This window comes from Rhinoderma darwinii, chromosome 1, assembly GCF_050947455.1.
Source record: "Rhinoderma darwinii isolate aRhiDar2 chromosome 1, aRhiDar2.hap1, whole genome shotgun sequence".
Taxonomy (NCBI): domain Eukaryota; kingdom Metazoa; phylum Chordata; class Amphibia; order Anura; family Rhinodermatidae; genus Rhinoderma; species Rhinoderma darwinii.
In genome coordinates this window covers 491331185-491348895 of record NC_134687.1, presented here as the reverse complement: position 1 = coordinate 491348895, position 17711 = coordinate 491331185, and the positions used below count along the sequence as shown (strand labels likewise).

The 17711-nt window shown below is 39.1% G+C and overlaps 1 protein-coding gene across 5 annotated transcripts in view; it reads right to left on the bottom strand.

Annotated features, from left to right (window-relative positions):
• Positions 1-274: 274 nt before the first annotated feature.
• The window catches only part of SUDS3 (SIN3A corepressor complex component SDS3), a 50445-nt gene continuing 33008 nt past the window's right edge, over positions 275-17711 (bottom strand). The window contains exons 7-14 of one of the 5 annotated variants that reach the window (XM_075835402.1): positions 16761-16856; positions 14136-14197; positions 14000-14047; positions 13496-13517; positions 12860-12898; positions 11866-11971; positions 2787-2871; positions 275-449 (exon numbers count right to left, since the gene is read on the bottom strand). In XM_075835402.1, coding sequence (XP_075691517.1) covers positions 351-449; positions 2787-2871; positions 11866-11971; positions 12860-12898; positions 13496-13517; positions 14000-14047; positions 14136-14197; positions 16761-16856 — 557 coding nt within the window. In that variant the 3' untranslated portion in view covers positions 275-350. Of the gene's footprint in view, positions 450-2786; positions 2872-4641; positions 4714-11865; positions 11972-12859; positions 12899-13495; positions 13518-13999; positions 14048-14135; positions 14198-16760; positions 16857-17711 lie in introns of those variants that run through there. The other 4 variants (XM_075835435.1, XM_075835410.1, XM_075835420.1 and 1 more) reach the window with 4 other exon arrangements.

The following is a 17711-nucleotide window of genomic DNA, read 5'->3' as shown; positions in this document are numbered from 1 at the left end:
TCTACAACACAGAACTTGGACAAGCATTTTGTAAGGGAATTCGGAATAAAAGGGATTGTCATTTCTTATCTCCAATTTATGTAATTTAACAATGGCATAAGGTGAGTATCTGAGAACCTTCTGCTTCATCTATTGTGAAGAAAAGGCTTGTCCTGCCTGAAAAATACTTTCTTGAAGTCTTGCACTCTACTTGTCGTCCACGGAATCCGCAAAAGGCCTTGAAAACTTAATTTCAGTAAATGTTCACTGATCACAATCTGAACTTCTATCCATATTGGCCAGTGATGTCAATGTTTATTTGTATATTAACTTGTAAAAGGAGAAACGTCCCTTGAAAAGTCTGTTGGGTTTCAAGCCGCTGATCGCCTGCGGATAACAAACAAACCTCGTTGTAGCTGTCCTAGATAGATCCTCATCTTTGTACTGTCGCTGCATTTTCTCACCCAAATCTGCAAGCAATAAGCAATGAAACAAAATGTAGTGATGGCACCGATATTTTCATTACCAGAAAATCTACATTAATTAGATAGTTGGTGTCTTGACTGAAATTTTTCTTTTTTGTTGCTTTGGAGTTTATCAAACCTAGATGTTAAACTTTTACAGATTCTATACCTTTTTTACAATCCGACTACAGCTCAATGAAAGTAGATACAAGTAGATATGAGGAAAATCTCTAGACTATTTAATGAATACATTCTGCATCCACATAGCTTGTTAGGAAGACCCAAAATATCTCCGTGCTGCATTGCAACAGACAGAGGTGACTACACTGATTCTGCATGCTCATGCATAGATCCAGGGAGACCCACATTGTGGAATCATAAGAAGATGTCGGTTATACATCATATAGGGCTACCATTCTTTTTAACTTGGGTTATTTAGTAATTATGACATCAGTGTACACTTCAAAAGGTATTAAGAAAAAAATTATCTCTATCAATTCAGTCTCCTACTCAGTGTGGGTGTTTATATGCACAATTTGCATCCTGCAATGTCTTTCTATGTGGCGTATGTCAGGAGAGACAGGCATACACATTACACAGAGCCAAAGAGATGACCTTGAAATAGCAATACCAGAAGAATTTAGACTAAAGATACAGATGTGTGTCATATACAGTGCAAAAATAGGCCGCACTCCTGGATCTCCAAGTGAAAAAATCAAGTGATGAACTTTATTCCATAAGCAATGTATATGTATATATATATATATATATATATATACACACATATACACACACACACACACACATACTGTCCAAATACAAATGCACACAGTGTTTCATCTTTATTGAAGTCCTGGTGACGTTCCTTTGTCTTATGGCTCTTTATATAGTTATATACATGTATGCTCCAAGTCTGTAAACAAGTTGTGCACTTATGTACAGAGGAATGCGACTGGATGTGATTTGTTTGTTGGGCTGTCCATCTGTCCATCACATGACCATGGACAGATTTTTATAATGGAAAATTGTATAACTTTCTATTGTGCAAACATAACAAAAAAAAACAAACACAAATTTGCGGAAATCAAAACAACCCCTTTAAGAGCAAATCATTTCAAACTGACCATACAGCAGTTAAGGATTTGTCTCTTTTTCCCCCCCATTTGATCTACAGAGAAATGTGAGGTTTTTCTTAGTTCGTACACAGCAGTGTATAAACAGATACATCGTCTCTGCAGTTCTACATGCTTCGGTGATTGCACAATGGAGTGACTCCACGGCAATCAAGCAAGACTATATTTAATTTGTGAGATTGCAAATGAATAGTCAATGCAATCTGATAATTGGAATCAATGTCCTTAGTACCAACCTTCCTTGTAAAAACATTTCAGACAAAATAAGGTGACCTTAACTTGGTGAGGAGAAATTTTAAATGGATTAAGAAAAAACTAGTAATTAAATAGGTTTGCCTCTAGAAATGTATTTTACTTAATTAATTTTAATATATGAACTATGCAAGGGAAACATCTATCTAACATGATATTAGGAAACGTCACTACATTTTATGGAAGTAAACCATGTGCAGGACGCCGTTGGACTCATCTCAGCATTCTTCTCTGGTCATTTACATACAGTGCACCTATTAGGCAAAATGCTTAAACAGGGAACGTTTAACAAATCCCAGTAGTATAACGACATGCCTGGGTTCAGTGCCCCAAAATCTAGTGACAGGTTCCCTTTATTATGACATTTCCCTCCATGTATCAGGTTGGTCATAATTATGCAGATTGGTGCCAAACTTTCCCTTGAGGAGGTGCAAGACAGGAAACGTGTCTCTTTGTACATGTATAAATAGATGTGACCACATTGAAAGTGAGAGCTTATCGGTTTTCTGAAAGGAAAGCTCCCTCTCAACATCATTGGTTTTTAACATCCTCCTGATGCCCTCTCCCTTCATGACCACATGATTACCCCGGTAGCTGCCTGCTATTGCAACTCCCCTGTAACTTGTCAAAAGCGCCGCTTAAAGTGTTGGTGCTTTATAAATAAGATTATTATTGTTCCCAATATTGGGAATTTTTAAATCCATGCAATTGCTCTCTCCACACGGATATATATATATATATATACATATATATAAATAAATTAATAAAAATATATATGCCGATGATATATGAGCTGATATAAACGAGCTGTCTAGTAGATCGGCGCTCGTTTACCCGGCCATGTAATATCACCCTTAGTCGGGGGTTTACATTTTGTCCTTCATACACTGAACAGTTCACATAAGAATGTAGTAATCAATAGATAACCCCACCACATATGAAAAGCAGTTGAATTTACCTCATTAGTTCCCACAGAACTAATTACACAACTGATTTTTGTGTTGTCTTTGGATTCCAGGTATATTGCTTGGCTCTTGTGGTACCTAGAATGAATTTAAAGAAAAACCATCAGATGAAAGCTCAAAATTAGTAATTTCATTGTCCATTGAGTCTTTTACAACTTTAATCAAGTATCAACATGTTAAAAGAACAATAGACAAGATTTATTTTCATAGTATAATAGGAAACAAATTATATATACTAATCCTTCTCAATGAATTAGAATATCATCAAAAAGTTATTTATTTGAGTAATTCACAGAGATCTATTTCCAGCATTTGTTTCTTTTAATGTTGATGATTATAGCTAACCGTTAATGAAAAGCCCAAACGAGCCAGCTCGTATATCCCTGAAGCTAAAAAAAATTATTCCAGCTGAGAATTAACTAATAATGAAGATGTTGACATAAGTTACAAGTTATGCAGGCTTCATAATGTGCCCTAACAGCAGGCAAATTAAACAGACAGCACTGGGGACCTTTCTAGGGGAGTTTCCTTTGATCATGACGCTGTCACGGACCATGGTGATCAAAGAATTAAAGGAAACCAGTCACAAGCATTTCAACTTTTAAATCATCAATACCTGGTGGAAGTGGGTGAAAAATCTGTTTTATGTAACCTATAACTATTTTCCAAGTAGGCTCTATACCTTTAGTATTCAGTTTTTTAGTGTTCCTGTGATGTATGTAAGCCTTTCCGAGTTTACCTCGCCACCTTACTTTTAATTGACCGTTATTTACGGTCGGAGGAGGAGTTTAGGAGAGTGGATAACGGAAATGAACTTTTGACAGCAGCGGCCAGCGAGGGATGAGTAGAGTGTAATAGGTAACATGCTGGTGACAGGTTCCCTTTAAACAGCTGGGGTCAGAATGTTTTCTGAACCCACCTGTGTTCAGGAGGCTGCTCTAAGTTTAGGAGCTGTAAGTTACAGCTCCTGCTTAGAGGATGAGCGCTCACGGGAGTGCTCATCAGCCTCTTCTACAGTGATGCCAAAAGATGTCGCTGTAGACGAAGAACCTGCACAGTCTGCCATCAAAAGACGGTGATTAAGGAGTTAAATCTTGTGTATTCTGGTCAATATGTGTAAGCCAAAATCAGGAGTGAAACATCAAATCAAGTATAATGTGAAGATCTGCTTTTATTCCGTGTTTTGGACTCACTCCTGCTTTTGGCCCACCAATACTGACCTTAATATGCCCGTGTGAATGAGACCTAATTAAATGATTGTGCATCGTCAGATTTTCTCATTAACTAGTCTTCAGTTACAGAATACATTCAATTAGCCCATATTTTCCAGAGCTTCATTCACAATTCTGCTTGCGTCTGAGCACAACTCTCCCAGTAAACCCTGTTGGTCCTTTATCTGTATGGAGCATGGTCTATTTATTTGCATTCTAGGAGTTTTTATACTAGGCACATTATGAAAAAATAAACCATTTCTATGCAGTGCAGCTGGGAACATTGAAACACAGGTGCTAGGATCTCAGCTAATGTTAGGGGTATGTCAGAGGACAGCAAGGACTGCTGGCTACTACTAGAATGAGTTCGAAATGCACCACTCAGTTATAATGAAACCTTTACAGTACAAGGCAAGTAAAGCACTATGTTTGCAAGCTTACTACATTTTTATGTAGGTTATATCTGTAAATTTTAAAAAGTTGACCCTAAGAATTAAAAACTAAAAAAAACAAACAAAAAAAAACAACCAATGCTTTAGAGCAAAGTGTTCAAAACATGTTAATTTTACTATGTCCTAAACAGTCAAGATAATTATTGTGACATTTTAAGACTACGGGAGAAATCTCAGCTGTTTACCCGCAGACAAAGAGCGATAGCGTGACACTGCTTTTCTAAGACTGGCTGCTGATCATTCTTAGTTTGCTGTAACTAAAGAAGCAGAATATTTTAAGACAGTGACCCACAGATCATCATTATACAATTTTTATCAAATTATGTATAGAAACACTACTAGAAATATTTGTGATACAATCAAATCAGTGTTAACACTGGAAATAGCTAGTATGTGGGAAATCCCATTCTGTAGCAAACTATAATTAACATACTTTAACCTGTTATAAAAAAAAAAAAAAGCACAGCCATTATATCATACTTTATTACTTTGATGTCATTACTGTAATTTCACAATTATGTTGCAATACGACAATGGTGATGTATGCATTACGTTTTATGCATATATTTATACATGCTATTTTGAGATATCTTTTTACTTTATTTTGCTATAAACATTTTTATCTATTACTTTTAATTCTTATTATTTGTTTTCAAATAAAATAACACCTTTTGGGATAAGGAGTTCTGCAGGCCACTCCACAGGTGTACACGTTTTATTATTGGAAATGGCAAAAACATTAAAGGGGTTGTCCAGTCCCAAAACAATGATGGCCTATCCTCAGGATAGGCCATTAATATCTGATCAGTTGTGGTTAGACTCCCAGCACCCTCGCCGATCAGCTGCCTTAAAGGGGCTGCTCCCCATTTCCATTACTGCTCAGACTGTGAATCACCAACACATTGGTAACCGCGATTCACAGTATTACAGCCTTCTCCCATTGAAGTCAACAAAATGCAATAATAAAATAAAATGTACTGCCAAGCACCCTTGACCCTCCTCTATTATTGGCTAAGCATTGAGCTAAGGACCTCAGTAATCTTAGACAGGCAGGTCGGTTACTAGGGTTGGACTGTTTGACAACTGCATATTAAATGTTATACTTTATGCTGTGCATCCATCAGTGGTAGATTACCATAGGTGCGTTTGGGGCGACCACCCGGGGCCCACAGAGTTAACACACATTGCAGTTTTGTCACGGTAAACGCAACTACACTGCTTTGTGCAGGACCTGCAGACCTAAGGTCACATGACCATGTGTTAGCAGGGCTTGATACTCTTGAAAGATCTGCAGACACAAGGTCACATGACCATGTGGGTAAGTCCGAATGCCAGAAAGTAGAGCAGCAAAAGGGTGTTCTGCAATGTAAGTGTGTGAAATCTGTATTAGTTAAGGGTCTGTATTTAGGGGTTTTGTCTGGGGTCTGTATTTAGGATGTCTGTATATGTTTAGGTGGTCTGGAGGTTTGTATTGAGGGGTCTGTTCTAGTTTAGGGGATCTAGGGTCTGTATTCGTTTAATGGTCCGAGGACTGTATTAGTTTAGGGGGTCTGTATTTGTTTAGGGGCTCTTGTCCGGGGTCTGTATTTGTCTAGGGAGCTTGGGGTTTGTATTTGTTTAGGGAACTTGGGGTCTGTATTTAGGGGGTCTGGCCTGGGATCTCTATATGTTTAGGGGTTCTGGTCTGGTGTCTATTTATTTAGGGTGTCTGTTCTTGGGTCTGTGCTTGCGTAGGTTGGGTCTGGTCTGGGGACTGTAATCAATTAGGAGGTCGGGGATCTGTATTTACTCTAGGGTCTGGTGTGGGTTCTGGTCTTTGGTCTGAATTCATTTGTGATACCACAGAGCTTGCTAGAGACTGCAGAATCGAGGGGCCTGGATGTCTCGGCAGAACATTCTACAGACGTCAGGAGAATTTGCCATGGCGGCTTTGACTGGACGGAGAAGAAAAGGAAAGAGAATGTCTATAATCAGAGTAGATGTCACCTGCGAGTCACTGGATTTAGAGAGGATCGGTCACCTCTCCTGACATGTCTGTTATAGATAATCCTTGTATTCCATAAAATGTATTTGTGTAGCCCAGGACTATTAGATGGTGTTACCATTCCCCTTGTCAGGAGGATGTGTCCCTACACTGTGTGATGCAGACAGCAATGATTGGAGAAGGAATGGTAACACCCAGCTGTCAATGCTAGCACAGAAAGGTGGTGTTCACTATAGACACCACGTGGCAGGGCAACAGTGGAGAAGGGGGGGCCCAAGTTCAGGGAACAGCCCAGGGTCTATGGTCTACTTAATGCACCTCTGGTATCCATAGCAACAAGACTCTCAAATGACTTTTCAGATCAAAGCCGGGTTAGCACATTGCTGACAGTAGTAATGGGGGAAAAAGCAGCTTTGAAGCAGTCAAACACCGTTTTTCCATCTCAGCCTGAGATATTAACAAGATATTTTTCAAAGTAAGCTAAGGTGTAAAGATTTTACATGTACAGTCCCCAACCCTAAACCTATTCTCTTTATGTAAAAGCAATTGATATTTTTCTCTAACCAAATAGATTGATTCCTGAATAAACAGCAACATCTAGTGGCAAAATGTTAAGATGATCGCAATTCTGAAAATGAAATCTACTGGTAAAAAATTATATTTTGTTTTCTTTATATCCTGTAGAAGAATATATTGAGAAGGATATATAAACGTAAGAACTGCAGTAGCAGTATTCTCAGAAGTTATAAAAGAAATAACAGATTTAAGACCAAACATGGGTTAATATAGGTAGATATGTGACCATGACCAGTGCCGATCGCCTATAATTACAGGTCAATCTGCGCTCGTTTAAAGGCCCTTGGCACAGGCAAATGTAAAGTTTATGGGGACGAACAATCGTACAAAACCGCAGACTATCTAATGTGTATGGTGGTGTCACGATTCTCCACCAACGGCAGACGTCAGGGGAAAAAAGGGTCGGGCATTTTGAATTTTAACATTCCCAATCCTTTTGTTTGCAAAAGGGTAGGGAGACTCCGCTCTATTGAGAGCGTGCCGCAGACCGCTATCTGAAATGTATGGCCAGTTTTAAATCTGACTATTTCTAGGGTATACTGTATTTTTTCCTTTCACACCCCAACATGCTTAAAATAACTTGCAGCTTTTCTGCGTTTAAGTGTAATTTCCCCCACTGTACGGTGGCATACGGTAAGTACTGGTACTTCCATACGGCAACATATTATGTAGGAAAATCTCCCCAATAAAATATACTATAATTGTTTTTCTCCCGGATTCCGTATGAATACTCAGCTATACAGAGGTACATTATGGGGCCAATAGATTTTCTATTAGTGCTGTATTACAGCTCTGTACAACTCAGAACTTGTACAGACCCATAATGCATTTCTGCATATAAGGAAAACGCAGCATAAAAAGTGCACATAGTATTGTGGTTTTATGTACAAGCAGTTCTAGGGACATTACGGCAAGTATTAAAGAGGCTCTGTCACCACATTATAAGTGCCCTATCTCCTACATAAGGAGATCGGCGCTATAATGTAGGTGACAGTAGTGCTTTTTACTTAGAAAAACTATCTATTTTTACAACGTTAGGAGCGATTTTTAGCTTTATGCTAATTAGTTTCTTAAGGCCCAAGTGGGCGTGTTTTTACTTTAGACCAAGTGGGCGTTGTACAGAGGAGTGCATGACGCTGACCAATCAGCGTCATATGCTTCTCTCCATTCATTTACACAGCAGATAGAGATATAGCTATATCGCTATGTGCAGCCACATAAACACACTAGAACGTTACTGCAGTGTCCAGACAGTGAATATACATTACCTCAAGCCAGGACGTGATGTGTATTCACACTCTTGACACTTCTGAATCTTTTCTGTGAGATTTCCAACAAGGCAAACGTAATCTTGCGAGAATACGCTGTAAACTGTCATTTAAAACGAGATTACGTTTGCCTTGCTGGAAATCTCACAGAAAAGATTCAGAAGTGTCAGGATTCTGAATAGACATTACATCCTGGCTGGAGGTAACGTATATTCATCGTCATGACACTGCAGTAACGTTAGTGTTTGTGTCTGCACATAGCGATATAGCTATTTCACTATCTGCTGTGTAAATGAATGGAGAGAAGTATATGACACTGATTGGTCAGCGTCATACACTCCTCTGTACAACGCCCACTTAGTCTAAAGTAAAAACACGCCCACTTGGGCATTAAAAAACGAATTAGCATAAAGCTCAAAATCGCTCCTAATGTGGTAAAAATAGATAGTTTTCCTAAATAAAAAGCATTACGGTCACCTACATTATAGCGCCCATCTCCTTATGTAGGAGATAGGGCACTTATAATGTGGTGACAGAGCCTCTTTACTTTGTTCCTTTTTTAAGGGCTCCCATTTCTTCTTACTTTAAATAAAGTCTAGGGTTATTCCTTTTTTTTTTTCTCCTAATATAACGCTGACATTAGAATAACACCATACATGAACAGGAGAGATTAACCCGTTAGTGACCGGCCCATCGTGTTTCTACGTCGGTCACTAACGGGCCTTATTCCGATGCCATAGACTTTTTACGTCGCGGCATCGGAATAAGTTTACAGAGCAGGGAACTGTCAGATCTCCCTGCTCTCAGCTGCTAGAGGCAGCTGAGGGCTGGGAGCGTCCCTGCTCTGCCGTGTGAGATCGATATTAGTATCGATCTCACACGTTTAACCCCTCAGATGCGGTGCTCAATAGCGAGCACCGCATCTGAGTGGTTTTGGAGAGAGGGAGGGAGCTCCCTCTCTCTCCCACCGACACCCGGTGATACGATCGCCGAGTGTCTGTAATGGCAGCCGGGGGTCTAATAAAGGCCCCCAGGCTGCCTGGAGTGAATGCCTGCTAGATCATGCCGCAGGCATGACCTAGCAGATGCCTGTCCGTGTTAAACGGACAGGCAGTAATACACTGCAATACAAAAGTATTGCAGTGTATTATAAATGCGATCGCAGAATCGCATATTATAGTCCCCTAATGGGACTAGTAAAAAAGTGAAAAAAAAGTTTAATAAAGTTAATTAAAAAAAAAAATGTGAAAAAAAATGAAAAACCCAGCTTTTCCCCTTACAAACTGCTTTACTATTAAAAAAACAAAATAAAGATAAAAAGTTACACATATTTGGTATCGCCGCGTCCGTAACGACCCCGACTATAAATCTATTACATTATTTAACCCGCACGGTGAACACCGTAAAAAAATTAATAAAAAACGATGGAAAAATTGCTGTTTTCTGTGAACACTGACTTTAAAAAAATGTAATAAAAAGTGATCAAAAAGTCGCATCTACTCCAAAATGGTACCAATAAAAACTACAAGTCGTCCCGCAAAAAAAAAGCCCTCATACGACCGCATCGGCGAAAAAATAAAAACATTACGGCTCTTCAAATATGGAGACACAAAAACAAATAATTTTGAAAAAAAAGTGTTTTTACTGTGTAAAAGTAGTAAAACATACAAAACTATACAAATTTAGTATCGCTGCAATCGTAACAACCCGCTGAATAAAGTTGTGTTATTTATACCACACGGTAAACGGCGTAGATTTAGGACGCAAAAAAGAGTGGCGAAATTTCAGATTTTTTTCTATTCCCCCCCAAAAAAAAGTTAATCAATAAATAATATGTACCTAAAAATGGTGCTATTAAAAAGTGCAACTTGTCCCGCAAAAAACAAGACCTTATACAGCTATGTCGACGCAAAAATAAGAAGGTTATAGCTCTTGGAATGCGACGATTGAAAAACGTAAAAAATAGCTTGGTCATTAAGGTCCAAAATAGGCCGGTCATTAAGGGGTTAAAGAGGCTCTGTCACCAGATTTTGCAACCCCTATCTGCTATTGCAGCAGATAGGCGCTGCAATGTAGATTACAGTAACGTTTTTATTTTTAAAAAACGAGCATTTTTGGCCAAGTTATGACCATTTTTGTAGTTATGCAAATGAGGCTTGCAAAAGTCCAAGTGGGTGTGTTTAAAAGTAAAAGTCCAACTGGGCGTGTATTATGTGCGTACATCGGGGCGTGTTTAATACTTTTACTAGCTGGGCGTTCTGATGAGAAGTATCATCCACTTCTCTTCGTTAACACCCAGCTTCTGGCAGTGCAGACACACAGCGTGTTCTCGAGAGATCACGCTGTGTCGTCACTCACAGGTCCTGCATCGTGTCAGACGAGCGAGGACACATCGGCACCAGAGGCTACAGTTGATTCTGCAGCAGCATCGGCGTTAGCAGGTAAGTCGATGTAGCTACTTACCTGCAAACGCTGATGCTGCTGCAGAATCAACTGAAGCCTCTGGTGCCGATGTGTCCTCGCTCGTCTGACACGATGCAGGACCTGTGAGTGACGTCACAGCGTGATCTGGCAGAAGCTGGGCGTTCTGAAGAGAAGTGGATGATACTTCTCATCAGAACGCCCAGCTAGTAAAAGTATTAAAAACGCCCCGATGTACGCACCTAATACACGCCCACTTGGACTTTTACTTTTAAACACACCCACTTGGACTTTTGCAAGCCTCATTTGCATAACTACAAAAATGGTCATAACTTGGCCAAAAATGCTCGTTTTTTAAAAATAAAAACGTTACTGTAATCTACATTGCAGCGCCTATCTGCTGCAATAGCAGATAGGGGTTGCAAAATCTGGTGACAGAGCCTCTTTAAATAAAGTAAGAAGAAATGGGAGCCCTTAAAAAGGAACAAATTAAAGAGGCTCTGTCACCACATTATAAGTGCCCTATCTCCTACATAAGATCGGCGCTATAATGTAGGTGACAGTAATGTTTTTTTATTTAGAAAAACGATCTATTTTAAACCACTTTATGAGCTATTTTTAGACCAATCAGCGTCACACACTTCTCTCCATTCATTACTGCACTAGTGATATAGTTATATCGTTATGTGCAGCCTCATACACAAACACTAACATTACTGCAGTGTCCTGATAATGAATATACATCACTACCAGCCTGGACATCATGTGTATTCAGAATCCTGACACTTCTGAATCTTTTCTGTGAGATTCCAGCAAGGCAAGCGTCATACACTCCTCTGTACAACGCCCACTTGGTCTAAAGTAAAACACGCCCACTTGGGCATTAAGAAACTCATTAGCATAAAGCTAAAAATAGCTCATAAAGTGGTTTAAAATAGATCGTTTTCTAAATAAAAAGCATTACTGTCACCTACATTACAGCGCCCATCTCCTTATATAGGAGATAGGACACTTATAATGTGGTGACAGACTCTTTAATGATAGTAAACCAGAGTATTAGACTGTAATTTTGTCAGATATGAACAATCACTTACGTTTAATGATTCATTTGTTTGCCATGTTATCAGAATTGTTACCAAATATAAAAAAATAAAAATTACCATCTTTTATCGTAATAGAGCTTTCCATCCTCTATCCGAGCTTCAAAACGTTGGGCAGGAGATTCCACTTGTGTTACTGGAAGATGTTCTGGAGTTGTTGGTGATACTGAAAAAGCAGACATACAGATTCTAAGGAACAATCCAAACTCTCACTCCTGTATTACAATCACCCCTTTGACCTTGTACTATAAGGGCTTGACCACACGCTCTGGAATTGTCGCGTTTTTTCCGGCCAGAATTTCGGCCGGAAAAAACTCAGCAGAATACAGTAGCAGCATAGTGAATGAGATTTAACAGATTTTACCAGCTGCATAAAATTTCCGAGCCAAAACTGGCCTGTGGTGCGTCTTTTTCGGACCGCAGCATGTCAATTCCTGCTACGGAAAGTGTGCAGAATTGCTGCGTTTTTCATAGGAGAGGTCTCCATCTCCTAACATTGGGAAAAACGCAGCAATTTACACAAAATTTTCTGCCACAAAAAACGGTGCGTTTTTGCCGCAGCGGAAAGCCTTTGACTTTCAACGGAATTACTGCAGAAATTTTCTGCAGCACTTCCGTTGTGTGTGGAAAAGCCCTCAAATCTGCCACGTGTGTGTGTGTGTGTGTGTGTGTGTATGTGCCTGTGTGTGTACAAGCCCTTAAGCTACATCTGCCAAGTGTGTGTGTGTGTGTGTGTGTGTGTGTGTGTGTGTTATATATATATATATATATATACACACACACATTTATTTGTATACTGATTGACAGCGACATACTCAGCATTATCTGTATATAGATACCCTGTATATTAAACAGAGCAGCATGTACACACAAAAAAAAAAAATATATATATATATATTATACACATCTTAAAAATATGATTATGGACACGTGCACCACAATTCGCTGCACCCCTAAACAAACAGTGGTGGGACAACACATGACTTTCAGAATATGAAAGACAAAAGAATAAAAAAAGCAGATTCCCATTGCAGAATAAACTTATAAAGCTTACAGACTCTCTCTCTGAAATACTGGTTCCTGACACGACAATCTACAAACAAACAGAATTTTCCCCATTCAGATGTAATGCTGTTTTGATAGATTCATCACTTAGAAACATTTTTGTCTAAATACCATGAAACCCTGAAAATGTTCTGCATCCTTGTAGAAGTAGGCTACTATATGCGTTCAATAAATAGAAAAATACATGCTATTAGGAAGGTTCTCTGGTCCAACTTCACACATGTTTAAGTAGTGGTCTCTTGGAGACAACCCCTTTCACTATTGAAGCCGCTATGGTCTGGCAACTCACAACCTCAGAACACAGATCATTTTGCCGGTGAGAACTTGCCGTCAGCTACATCCCCTACAGCAGCCATTTAATACTACGTTGTGCCCACTGGATGGGAAATGAAAAGCCGACGGAAACTTCCGTCTGCAAAATCAGTTGTTTGCTGAGGGTCTCAGGAGCCAAAACTAAAGGGGTTGTCTGTGATGAGACAAAGGAAAATTTCACTTCCAATGTAATAACTTTTGCATTATTATATCCAAAATGTTATGACGAATAATAATAAAAAAAATTCCCACTGTCAAGATATCAATGCCACCCAATTTTAGATTTATTTTATTAAACAAGGATCAAACTTACCAGGTCTTTTAGGAGATTTTAACTGTTAGAGAGAACAGAATAAAAAGGTTACATTTAGAATTAAAAAAATATGTCAGATTATTTGATAAATTTGGTTTTGCATTCTTTGGTGACTTAGGAAATTCACTTAAAGGGTGATGAATCGGGTCAATAGGGGTGATGAATCCAGCCGCATTGGGCGCATGCGCAATGCACAGATGAAGCCAGGGACAGTAAACCTGGACTTTAATGTGCAGTGTACCTTCCTGGTCTTAACCTGCGCAATGTACATGCACCCAACGCCACTGGACTGATCACGCAGACTTATCTTAGAAAAACTTTTTCCACTAACGATAGCCGAAACATCCGGCTTTGACCTGGGCATGTTTGGAATAACTAAACCCCAGCTGCAGAACGACATAAAACTGTGGTATAAAGCCTAAAATAATGGAATGGATCCAAAAAAAGAGAGGTACAGGTGTTTTATACATTACATATAAGCAAGGTGGGAGACATTGTGTGTACCTGCTCCTTCATCACTGGGACAGCCTGAGTTGAAGGAGGGCCAGGGACCTGAAACGTGCCCCAATATTATTTTTTCTGTTTTTAATAGTCTGTAACAATAGGTCACAACTTGAATAAAATAGAAGACAACCCTTACTTTGTTTAGTGTCCGTAAATCTTCCATGATTTGTTCATCTGTGAGGAGGTAATTGAGCTGGGGTGCAAGTGTTAAGGCAAACTGATGAGAAGCTGCAAGACAACACTCAAGAACGGATACGTATAAAAAGTAGTAATGAATAAATCCCAGTGAACATCAATCCCATAAGTTTTGTCAGAGGATCCCACCTCCTGTTTATGGAGCCTGGCAGAGTCCCAGCCAATATTTATATATATTTATTTTAAAACTAAAAAGATACTGCTGCAACTTTTGCTCCACCTACAGGCTATTAAGATTTCTGCAATATATATATATTTTTTTTAAACAGCAAACACATAATCTGAGGACTTAAAGGGGTTTTCTGGGACATAAAAATATACGAGCAAAGAGAAGGAAAGTGGATAAAAAAAAAACTAATACAATTCCCCCAGGCAATACCCTGCTGTTCCAGTGTAATAGAATGTCATCGCTGCAAGGAAGAGACCGGCGGGGCCACCAGAGCTGGAGCAGCAGGTGATTGAGAGAGTATTCTTGTTTTTTTTATTATTATTTTAGCTACACTGTTCTTTGCTTATTTTTTTTTAACTCCCGGAAAAACCCTTTTTAAGGGACTGTCGCATGATTAAATAATACATTACAGTGTAAGATCATGGAAAATATCAAATGTTTTCAATAGGAATTATTAAAAAAAAAAATCCTGTGTCTATATATTGCTATTAAACACACGTTATGGTGCCCCCTGGTCTTCCTTTGATTCCCCCTCACAATGTCCACCTAATGTGTCCAGTGTCCGGTAGTCACACATGCTCAGTAGCTCAGTCCCACCGCCCGGATTCTCTTGCACACTGGTGACGGACTGATTCCTGCTAATGTACAAGCCAGTCAATCAGAGGAAGCTCACTGGAAGCAACGTCTTCTCACCAAGACTGAACACATAAGGTAAACTTTCTGAGCGGATATCTAATGAACAGCAGAGGGCGCCATAGCATGTATGGAACAGCAATATCTAGGGCATTTAAAAAAAAATAATAATTCTTATAATTATAAAAAAAAGTATATTTTGCCTGACATAGTAAATAAATATATCATCATCGGACAACCTCTTTAACCCCTTAATGACCGGGACATTTTGCACGTTAATGACCAAGGATTATTTTTTCACGGTCGCATTCCAAGAGTCGTAACTGTTTTTGTATCCCGTCTATATAGCCGTATAAGGGCTTGTTTTTTGCGGGACGAGTTGTATTTTGTAATTGCACCATTTTTAGATGCTTATAATATATAGATTAACTTTTATTAACTTTATTTTAGGAGAGAATTGAAAATAAGCAGCTATTCCAGCATTGATTTTCACGTTACAAATTTACGCCGTTTACTATGCAGCGTAAATAACATGTTAATGTTATTCTATGGGTCGGCACGATTACGGGGATACCAAATATGTAAAGGTTTTATGTTTTCCTACGTTTGCACAATAAAAAGCCTTTTAGAAAAAAATTACTTGTTTTTGCATCGCCGCATTCCAAAAGCCGTAACTCTTTTATTTTTCCGTCGATGTGACCGTATGTGGGCTTGATTTTTGCGGGCCAATGTGTAGTTTTCATTAGTACTATTTTGGGGTACATAGGACTTATAGATTAATTTTTTATTTTTTATGGGGGGAATGGGAGAAAAGAGAATTTTGCCGTTGTTTTTTGCGTTTTTTTTGGACGCCGTTCATACGGCGGTTTAATTAATGTGTTCATTTTATTGTTCAAGTCGTTACGATCGCGGGGATACCATATATGTGTATGTGTGATTTGTTTTAGACACTTTTACTAAATAAAACCACTTTTTGGGCAAAAAAAAAGTCGTTTTATTTGACTTTGACTGTAATTATTATTATTTTTTTTTTCACCAACTTTATTTAACTGATTGACATTTTTTTTTTAGTCCCACCAGGGGACTTCACTATGCGATGTGCCGATCGCATATATAATGCTTTGGTATACTTAGTATACCAAAGCATTATTGCCTGTCAGTGTAAAACTGACAGGCAATCTGTTAGGTCATGCCTCCGACATCGCCTAACAGGCAGATGCTGAAGGCAGACCTGGGGCTGCCATGGAAACCCGACGGCGACCCGCGATTTGTTTGCGGGGGCGCCGATGGGGTGACAGAGGGAGCTCCCTCCCTGTCAAACACATTAGATGCCGCTGTCACTATTGACAGCGGCATTTAATGGGTTAAACTGCCGGAATTGGAGCGCGCTTCGATTCCGGCAGTTGCAGCAGGAGCCAGGCTGTGTATAACAGCCGTGTTCCTGCCGCTGATCGCGTGGGTACAGTCTCAGTACCCGCGCCATCACAGGACGGATAAATCCGTCCTCCTGCGCGAACTAGCAGCTGCAGAGGACGGATATATCCATCCTTCGGCGTTAAGAGGTTAAGTTCAACAAGCCTATTTATTTATTTATTTTTCATTTTGGTCAATGTTTAAAGCTGTGTTTACGACTCCAGATCCCCTGATAAATTCAAAGCATTAGGATAGTTTTCTTCCAGCTTGATATATTAACAGCTGTCCCAGCACACAAAACAAATCTGATCTGTGTAGACTTCACATTAAAGCCTTTTATGTAAAAGATATCAGGAGCTGGTTTCCTTCTTTTGTCAGGAATTGGTACAGGATCGTTTGGTCGACGTCGCAATTTTCGAGTCATAATAGGTTTGACTTCCATGGAATCTGTTAAGAGAAAATAATTTTCATAAGAAGTCAATGTTGTATACAAACCCCATATGCAGGAACATTAACACACGTCGGTTATTACAGTACTGTGTACTACAGGGTCAGCCATTATTATTAAATGGTCGTCATGCAATATTACATTTCAAGCTGCATGGAAAATGTGTGGCCATCAGCAACTTTTCCTGGCAATGACAGCTGATTGTCAGCAATTGTAAACCAGTTTACATCTATGCAGTTAGGGTACGACTGGCAGATAGGGCGCCTGTGGATTAACAAGCAGATTGCAAGCGGCTTCAAATCCCTTATGCGCATACGCGGACATGGGCATTAGATCTCCCAACAAGTCTATTGGACTAAATGAGGTACTTGTCATCAATATATGTCATAGACATTCGCAACTCTAACCCTAGGACGCCGGAAATACTCCTTACACACTGGAACATGGATCCACAGTACCACATGGTAATGTTTTTAATTAAAATGTATTGTTTACACATGTATGTGATTTATCAATTAGCACTTTTGTACTTTGCACATACAGTGACAAGAATTTTTTAGTGGATCACTATATTGATTGAGCGTCATGTATATTCATATGTATTGTCACTTACTACATTACGGTTATTTTGACTGTTTTTGTACTAATCACCTGTTAATGGGACCATCTGTTCAGTCCCCATATATATCACTGGTTTATATACATATACATACATTATATACTATATACATGCTTGAAAAAGGCTCCCTATGTAGAGCCAAAACGTTGCACGAGGACTATTAAAAGCAAGTTTTTCACTTTGAATCGGAGTGCTGCCTACTTTTTGGACATCTATATACACACATTTATACACA